Here is a 10,342-nt window from a genome sequence, read left to right as displayed (position 1 = left end):
TTATAGCTTTTGTGACTTCTTAATACTTGTACTTTCGCTACAGAGGCTGGAATCCATGGGCTTCCTTAACAGGACACAGGTTACCATGTTTATGTTCTCTGGACTGACCGATAATGAGAGTCTTGCACCATTTCTCTTTGTTTTCTTCTCACTTGTTTATGTCATGACTAGTGTTGAGCATTCCGATACCGCAAGTATCGGGTATCGGCCGATACTTGCTGTATCGGAATTCCGATACCGACTTCCGATATTTTTTCAATATCGGAATTCGGCATCGGAATCGGAAGTTCAAAGTTGATTGACAGACTGACGTCATCATGATGCGCGGTGTGTGCGCATCATGATGCGCCGTCATTTCGGGCCTTCCGGGGGTCTCTGCCGGCCTGCCGGGGGGCTGTGTGGACTGCCCGGGGTCTGTACCGGCCTGCCGGGGGGCTGTGCCGGCCTGCCGGTGGTCTGTGCACCCTGTGGGGGTCTGTACCGGCCTGCCGGGGGGCTGTGCCGGCCTGCTGGTGGTCTGTGCACCCTGTGGGGGTCTGTACCGGCCTGCCGGGGGGCTGTGCCGGCCTGCCGGTGGTCTGTGCACCCTGTGGGGGTCTGTACCGGCCTGCCGGGGGGCTGTGCCGGCCTGCCGGGGGGCTGTGCTGATGTCCGGGGGTCTGTGCAAGCATCGTCCGATGGGACTACAAGTCCCATCGGGCGATGCCTGCTACCATGACAGTGATTGACACATTAGCCAATGATGGGACAGTAGTAGTCCCATCATCCGGCTAATGTGTTAAATGTAAAAAAAAATAAAATAAAAAAAAAAAAATTACATGCTACATACATACAACATGCATACTACATATATGCTACATTCATACTACATACTACATACATGCTACATTCATACTACATAAATACTACATGCAACATACATACTACATATATACTACATGCATGCTACATACATACTGCATGCTACATACATACCACATATATACTACATACATACTACATGCATGCTACATGCATGCTACATGCTACATACATAACACATATATACTACATGCATGCTACATACATACTACATGCTACATACATACTACATACATACTACATATATACTACATGCATGCTACATACATACTACATGCTACATACTACATATATACTACATGCATGCTACATACATACTACATGCTACATACATACTACATATATACTACATGCATGCTACATGCTACATACATACTACATATATACTACATACATACTACATACATACTACATGCATGCTACATACATACCACATACATAACACATATATACTACATGCATGCTACATACATACTACATGCTACATACATACCATATACATACTACATGCATGCTACATACATACTACATGCTACATACATACCATATACATACTACATGCATGCTACATACATACTACATGCATGCTACATACATACTACATGCTACATACATACTACATATATACTACATGCATGCTACATACATACTACATGCTACATACATACTACATATATACTACATGCATGCTACATACTACATGCTACATACATACTACATATATACTACATGCATGCTACATACATACTACATGCATGCTACATACATACTACATGCTACATACATACCACATATATACTACATATATACTACATGCATGCTACATACATACTGCATGCTACATGCATGCTACATACATACTACATACATACTACATGCTACATACATACCACATATATACTACATACATACAATACATTCATACAATACATACATAGACATACAGTACATATAACATAGAGTAACATACTTACCAATACTTGTCACATTGTTCCCCGAAGCCATTGTCTTTTCCGGGAATAAATATTAACATAACAAACCACAAAAATACTCACCCACGATCCGAAGCAGTCCACGAGTGTGTCCCACGACGATCTTGGGTAGAGAACTGCAGCATCAGCTGTTGCTGCCGTTCTCTACGGGCTGCAGGAATCCAATGGGAAATTCCCACACAGCAATGGCATAAAGTGAGACTAGGGACTTTTTTTTTTTTTAAGTGGCGGAGGAATACAGTGCGGAAGGATACCTACCTTCCGTCATTGGATTCCTGCAGCCCGTAGAGAACGGCAGCAACAGCTGATGCTGCAGTTCTCTACCCAAGATCGTCGTGGGACACACTCGTGGACTGCTTCGGATCGTGGGTGAGTATTTTTGTGGTTTGTTATGTTAATATTTATTCCCGGAAAAGACAATGGCTTCGGGGAACAATGTGACAAGTATTGGTAAGTATGTTACTCTATGTTATATGTACTGTATGTCTATGTATGTATTGTATGAATGTATTGTATGTATGTAGTATATATGTGGTATGTATGTAGCATGTAGTATGTATGTAGTATGTATGTAGCATGCATGTAGCATGCAGTATGTATGTAGCATGCATGTAGTATATATGTAGTATGTATGTGGTATGTATGTAGCATGTAGTATGTATGTAGCATGCATGTAGTATGTATGTAGCATGCATGTAGTATATATGTAGTATGTATGTAGCATGTAGTATGTAGCATGCATGTAGTATATATGTAGTATGTATGTAGCATGTAGTATGTATGTAGCATGCATGTAGTATATATGTAGTATGTATGTAGCATGTAGTATGTATGTAGCATGCATGTAGTATGTATGTAGCATGCATGTAGTATGTATATGGTATGTATGTAGCATGTAGTATGTATGTAGCATGCATGTAGTATGTATATGGTATGTATGTAGCATGTAGTATGTATGTAGCATGCATGTAGTATATATGTGTTATGTATGTGGTATAGAATCATAGAATCATAGAATCATAGAATCGTAGAGTTGGAAGGGACCTCCTGGGCCATCTGGTCCAACCCCCTGCTCAAAGCAGGATTCGCTAAATCATCCCAGTCAGATGTCTGTCCAGCCTCTGTTTGAAGACTTCCATTGAAGGAGAACTCACCACTTCTCGTGGCAGCCTGTTCCACTCATTGATCACTCTAACTGTCAAAAAGTTTTTTCTAATATCTAATCTGTGTCTCCTCCCATTCAGTTTCATCCCATTGCTTCTAGTCTTTCCTTGTGCAAATGAGAATAAAGTTGATCCTTCTACAATGTGACAGCCCTTTAGATATTTGTAGACAGCTATTAAGTCTCCTCTCAGTCTTCTCTTTTGCAAACTAAACATTCCCAAATCCTGCAACCTTTCCTCATAAGACAGGGTTTGCAGACCGGTCACCATTCTGGTCGCTCTTTTCTGAACTTGCTCCAGTTTGTTGATGTCTTTTTTAAAATGTGGTGCCCAAAACTGGACACAATATTCCAGATGAGGTCTGACCAAAGAGGAGTAGAGGGAAATAATGACTTCACGTGATCTAGACTGTATGCTTCTGTTAATACATCCTAGAATTGCATTTGCCTTTTTTGCTGCTGCATCACACTGTTGACTCATATTCAGTCTGTGATCTATTAGTATACCCAAGTCTTTTTCACATGTGCTGTCACTTAGCCCTATTCCTCCCATTCTATATATGCTTTTTCCATTTTTATTGCCCAGATGTAGTACTTTGCATTTCTCCCTGTTAAAAACCATTCTGTTAGTTGCTGCCCACTTCTCCAGTTTATTTAAATCTTTTTGAATCCTCTCTCTCTCTTCTCTAGTATTAGCTATCCCTCCTAGCTTTGTGTCATCAGCAAATTTAATCAGTTTACCCTCAATTCCTTCATCTAAATCGTTGATAAAGATGTTGAACAATACAGGGCCCAGGACAGAGCCCTGTGGTACCCCACTTGAGACATTCTTCCAACTGGATGTGCAGCCATTTACGACCACTCTTTGGGTCCGATCACTAAGCCAGTTATGAATCCACCTAACAGTTGCCTTGTCCATTCCATACTTAATCATTTTTTCAATAAGGATTGTATGAGAGACTTTGTCAAATGCTTTGCTGAAGTCAAGATATACTATATCTACAGCATTTCCTTGATCCAACCAATCAGTGATACCGTCATAGAAGGAAATTAAGTTAGTCTGACATGACTTATTAGTTACAAACCCATGCTGACACTGTTTAATCACTTCATTCTTATCCAGGTATTGACATACATGTTGTTTAATAATTTGTTCAAAGATCTTTCCTGGTATAGAAGTCAGACTCACCGGCCTATAGTTACCTGGGTCCACCTTCTTCCCCTTTTTGAAGATAGGAACAACATTTGCTCTTCTCCAGTCTTCTGGCACTTCTCCTGTTCTCCAAGAATTTTCAAAGATTATAGAGAGGGGTTCAAAAATTTCTTCTGCTATCTCCTTCAGTACTCTGGGGTGTAATTCATCTGGACCTGGAGACTTGAATTCATTTAGGCTAGCTAAGTGTTTCCTCACTATCTTTCTGTTTATAGATATCCTGGATTCTTCTATTCCCTTAATAGGACAGTGAATAACAGTTGATGTTACATTTCCTTTCTGAGAGAAAACAGATGCAAAATAGGAATTTAAAAGTTCAGCCTTCTCAACATCCTGTCTTACCATTTCATCATTTTCATCCTGTAAAAATCCTATAGCATCTTTGACTTTTCTTTTACTTTTGACATATCCCCAAAATCCTTTATTATTGCTTTTGACATCTCTTGCAAGCCTCAATTCATTTTCAGCTGTATGTATGTATGTATGTATGTAGCATGCATGTAGTATGTATGTAGTATGTATGTAGTATATATGTAGTATGTATGTAGCATGTAGCATGCATGTAGTATATATGTAGTATGTATGTAGCATGTAGTATGTATGTAGCATGCATGTAGTATATATGTAGTATGTAGCATGTAGTATGTATGTAGCATGCATGTAGTATATATGTAGTATGTAGCATGTAGTATGTATGTAGCATGCATGTAGTATATATGTGTTATGTATGTAGCATGTAGCATGCATGTAGCATGCATGTAGTATGTATGTAGTATATATGTGGTATGTATGTAGCATGCAGTATGTATGTAGCATGCATGTAGTATATATGTAGTATGTATGTTGCATGTAGTATTTATGTAGTATGAATGTAGCATGTATGTAGTATGTAGTATGAATGTAGCATGTATGTAGTATGCATGTTGTATGTATGTAGCATGTAATTTTTTTTTTTTTTTTTTTTATTTTTTTTACATTTAACACATTAGCCGGATGATGGGACTACTACTGTCCCATCATTGGCTAATGTGTCAATCACTGTCATGGTAGCAGGCATCGCCCGATGGGACTTGTAGTCCCATCGGACGATGCCTGCACAGACCCCCGGAGCCTGCACAGACCACCGGCAGGCCGGCACAGCCCCCCGGCAGGCCGGCACAGCCCCCCGGCAGGCCGGCACAGCCCCCCGGAGCCTGCACAGCCCCCCGGCAGGCCGGCACAGCCCCCCGGAGCCTGCACAGACCACCGGCAGGCCGGCACAGACCACCGGAGCCTGCACAGACCCCCTGGCAGGCCGGCACAGCCCCCCGAAAGGCCCGTACGGACCCCAGAGAGGCTGTACAAGGGCAGGAAAGGGTTTATCTTATTCCGATACCGGAAGTCTCATAGACTTGAATGGGACTTCCGGTATCGGAATCGGCGATACCGATACTTTTTTTAAAGATCGGCCGATACCATCCGATACGATACTTTGAAGTATCGGACGGTATCGCTCAACTCTAGTCATGACTGTAGTATGTAACATCGGCATCATAGCTCTGGTCTATAACACCTCCAGACTCCACTCACCCATGTACTACTTCTTGAGCTTCCTCTCTTTGATTGACATCTTCTATTCCTTCATCATTACTCCAAAACTGATTTTCGATCTTCTCTTGGAGAAGAAGGTCATCTCATTTACTGGTTGTGCTCTGCAGTTCTTTTTCTACGCAGCTCTAGGAGGAAGTGAAGATTTCCTTCTCTCCATCATGTCCTACGACCGCTATGTTGCCATCTGCCAGCCACTCCATTATATGTCTATAATGACTAGGAAGAAATGTCTACATCTTTTTTCTGTTGCCTTCTCCATTGGTTTCTTACAGTCATCGGTACAGACCAGTTGTACATTTGCTCTCAATTTTTGTGGATCAAACCTCATCGACCACTTCTACTGTGATACTCCACAACTTCTCAAGCTATCCTGCTCTGACACTTTCTATTGTACCATGGTCACATTGTTGATAGTTGGTATAGGCACTATTATCCCATTTATGACAATCATCTTTTCATATGTGCTCATAATTTCTTCAATCTTAAGAATGACCTCTGCAGAGGGCAGGAAGAAAGCCTTCAGTACGTGCTCCTCACATCTCATGTGCGCCTCAGTATTTTATGTAACACTTTTCTTCAACTACTTACGTCCTCCTTCCAGTGTCTTTACGAGCCAAGACAAGGTGGTTGCAGTCTTCTATGCAGTGGTGACCCCACTGCTTAATCCACTAGTATACACGCTGAGGAACCAGGAGATAATTAAAGCCATAGAGAAAGCAATGCGTAATCCTGCTTCAGTAGATCGGGTTTCTTCGGGTATTGGACATAGGTAGGTTGGCACCATCCTGGACCTCACACTGAGGTATTGGGTACAAATGCACTTCACAAACAGTTTGAAGTTTCCTGATGGTCCTTTTAATGTCTGGGTCCTGTTGTTTAGGGGAGAGATATTATGTTAATCATAAAAAATAGGGAACAAAGGCTACAATGTGGGAAGAAGACAAGATCTGACCCATATCCGGTAGAGAGGTTCTTTGCAAATAAGTGTTCATAGGGTAATTGAAGACATGGAAGGAGGTTGATGGTCTTCTTGTAGGAGGAGGATATTAGAGACATTCCCAAGCAAAAACCAAATCATAGTTCAATAACTCATAAACCGATAAGTAGCAGCGTTCAAGGACTTTCAGGTCTCATTCTTGTCATAAATTAGCCACGAGGAAAATATTGCAAGAAAGAAATCCTCCAGTAACCAGGCAAGGCACGATAAATGCATAAATGCTGAAACAGGCGAACTGTAGGTTGGCCTAGACACGTGGTCTCCGATATGCTTGGTTGTGACCTTGGGCTCAGGTTGTAGCAGTATTGCTGGATATTTCTAACAGCTGGACAGCCACAGCTTGCAGACTATTGGTCTAAGCCATAGATGTAAGGAAAAAAGTAGGAGGAAATACAATAATACCCCATTATTATTGCATTTCCTCCTACTTTTTTCCTAGTTTTGTCTTCACAGCTAATTCTTTTTTGAAGCTGTGTTGATATTTTTAAGTCTATTTTCTACTTTTTTGTCTTCTTTTTCCTTTGTTCACCTTTGTGGGCTGGGTTTTTGTAACCCAGATGTCTACAGACACATTTTTGCTTCATGGAGTGATTTTTTTTTTCCACAATATTTAGACTTGCATACAACATTTTAACGAAATTCATAACGTTTTGCACTAAAAATTCAAAATTAAAGAGCATTTTTGCACAAAATTCATGAACCAGCAGTTCTGACGAATTTGACTCTTAACAAAACAGCCTCTTCTGGGCAGAAAGGAATATCAGAAACTAAACAGTTCCTGCATTAGTAAATATATGGCAGTTCGGCTCACCAGAACAAATAAAAGTTCACTTGGAATCTATGGCAGAGATCAACCATCTCTACAAGGTCCTTCCCTCTTCCCAAACACAGAACAGTGAATGATGCAACTCAGCTGGCTTTTAATCAGGTTGCAAAGCCTGGATAGGAGAATATGGGAATGGCAAGTCCCAATCAGCTCTTTTGGCAGTTCCTAAAACCTGGGCCCAAGATCAGTGCACATTAATAAACCTCTCAGCACAATCTATGCTGGAACATGTTTTTCTTGCTCACATCACCAAGGCTTACCACTCTGGTGATACATATTTCCTATCTAGGATCTATCCAGTTGCCACTTTTCATACCTCTCCCTCTGCCCAAAGTTGGGGGCAGAGCACCTTTGCCAACATGCAATGTACCCATGACAGGGCATCCACATTCCCGTGCTGTTTCTCAGGCCTATGCTCGACCTGAAAACTAAGTTTCTGCAGAGACAGAAACCACTGGGTTACATGGACATTATTCCCCTCTCTCCCACATGCATCTCAATGGGGCATGGTCAGACAGTAGCTTCAACTGTTGGCCCAGCAGGTAATATCCTATGGCCTCTAGTGTGCACTTGAAGGCAAAGCCCTATTTTTTCATCATAGAGTAGTTCCTCTCACTTTAAACAATTTCCTACTCAGATAGATGACGGGGGTGATCTTCCCTGTTTACTACCTGCGACATGACAGTGATGTAAGAAGATGACCCGAGACAGAGTCAGTGGTTTCCGTTGCCCTTTGAGGCTGGAACTATTGGGACGGTCACCACTGTTGCCGGGAGAGGGTTCTTCTGGGAGGGAAGGACCTTCACACTGGACAGCAGGGGGCACCTGGGAATATAATAAGAACTGAGTGCGGGAATGGGTCAAACTTGGCGGGAAAGTGACAGGAGAAGGTTGAGTTCCTCTCCGCTGCTCCGACTGCTAACTCCATGGCACTCATCCCCCAGTGTACTTACTCTAAAACTAACTGTGTCACGACTGAGCTATCTTCTGATCCTGCCTTTCTGGATGGCTCCTTCCCATCTGCTGTTATAGATAAGCTTACTTGCTCCGTTCTTAGAGACTACTCCAGAGGACCGCTCGCTGCCGCGGTCTGTGAGCGTGCCCACGGTTCCTGTTCGGCACCATCCCAGAGGGATCTACACAAAGGACTGTTTCTATGTTCCAGTGCACTCAAGCAAAGCAGGACCGGATACATTAACACCATCGGGAGCCAGTGTTTCTCGTTCCTCCTTAACAGAGCCAGAGACTTTGTCCATGATTTGCGACGCCGTCGGGAGATTTTCCAGCCTTTCCCCTGCAAGAACTGCAAGCAATAAGTTACCTTGTTTTTTTGCATATCTTTCTTTTGGGCATTGTATTTGTGTGCAATTTCCGTCGTTGCCATTACTAGTCTTGCCTCCCTCCGTGGAGTATTCCTTGTTTAATTACATGTCCAGTAAAACCTGTTAACCCCTTCTCAGCCTCTGGTTCATCACTGCATCCAACGAACCTCTCTCCTTTACAGCGAACAGTCCGACATCCGATGCTTCCGTCTGGAATATGACCCCTTTTGTGAAGTCTGGTGCTACCAAAACTGTCTGTCTATGGAGAGCTGGGTATAATTCCCAAAATGCCCGTTGTGACCACTTAACTGAAGCCCACTTTCAAGAGGTTAACCAGAGGGGCTTCTTTCAGGGCAAAATTGGGAACAAATCTACGGTAATAGCTCACGATGTCTAGGAAGGCTCTGACCTGCTCAGTTGAAAGGGGTTGTGTTCAGCTCCATATTGACTCTATCACATTTATCTGAGGTTTTATCATGCCCCTTCCTACCACACATCCCACATATTTGGCTTCTTGCATCCCTATGGCACTTTTCCTTGGGTTGATGGTAAAATAAGCCTTCCTCATGGAGTCAAGTATAGCCTGGAAATTGTTCAATTACTCCCTCAATCCTAGCTGAATATGAAGATGTCATCCAGGTAATCAACTATATACCTTTTGTGATGCGCTAAGATCCAATCCATGGCTCTCTGATAGCTACCCATACAGCATTTTGGCATTTGGATAGCACCCATCTGGTTTTGAGAATGCCATCTTTATCCTGGCCTCTTTGAAAAGGAAGATGTGCCATTTACTCTTTGTGAGGTCAAGGGTGGTGATGTACCTAGCCTATCCCAGCCTTTCAATGTGCTCATACACCTGGGGCATTGGGTAGGCATCACACTTGGAGACTTCATTTAGTTTCCTGTAGTTGTTACAGAACAGCCACTCTCCATCTGGCTTTGGCACCAACACTATGGGACTGGACCAGCCATTCTTAAATGACTCTGAGGTTCAGGATCCATTTTACCTCTTTTGAGTTCACCTCTCAGCGGGCTTCTGGAATCCGATAGGGTCTTAAATTGATGCGGACACGAGGCTCCGTGAGAACCTCTTGCTCTATGACATGGGTAGACCTGACAATTCCAAGAACAGTCCACTATTTTGGTGGAACAATTCCCAACACTGCTGCCTCGGGGAGCCTCAAGGTCTCTGCCACCTTGACATCTTTTACATTGACTTTGGACTTGGAAACCAAGCAAGGACCATCCCAAGGTTCCGTATCCTGCCAAGCTTTGATCATGTTGACATGTTAACCAGATTGTGCTTCTTCTTCCTTGGTAAGTGAACTTTACAATTGATTTCACCAACACTTTCCATTTCATATCGTCCCTACCTC

General features: G+C 42.6%; 1 protein-coding gene across 1 annotated transcript; it reads left to right on the top strand.

Annotated features, from left to right (window-relative positions):
* The first annotated feature begins 55 nt into the window (after nt 1–55).
* Nucleotides 56–6,591, top strand: LOC141050028 (olfactory receptor 5AP2-like). The gene is made up of 2 exons (XM_073546862.1): nt 56–170; nt 5,732–6,591. The coding sequence occupies exons 1-2, from the start codon at nt 56–58 to the stop codon at nt 6,589–6,591; spliced, it is 975 nt and encodes a 324-aa protein (XP_073402963.1).
* The last annotated feature ends 3,751 nt before the right edge of the window (nt 6,592–10,342 follow it).

This window comes from Dendrobates tinctorius, unplaced genomic scaffold (genome assembly GCF_039654945.1).
Source record: "Dendrobates tinctorius isolate UK_male_01 unplaced genomic scaffold, ASM3965494v1 ptg000151l, whole genome shotgun sequence".
Lineage (NCBI taxonomy): Eukaryota > Metazoa > Chordata > Amphibia > Anura > Dendrobatidae > Dendrobates > Dendrobates tinctorius.
This window is presented reverse-complemented; position numbering and strand designations above follow the sequence as displayed.

Coding starts and splice junctions, on each gene's coding strand:
- LOC141050028 (XM_073546862.1), top strand. CDS start 56: ATGGGCTTCCTTAACAGGACACAGGTTACCATGTTTATGTTCTCTGGA. Junction 171..5,731: donor ACTTGTTTATGTCATGACTA/GTGTTGAGCATT, acceptor GCTCAACTCTAG/TCATGACTGTAGTATGTAAC.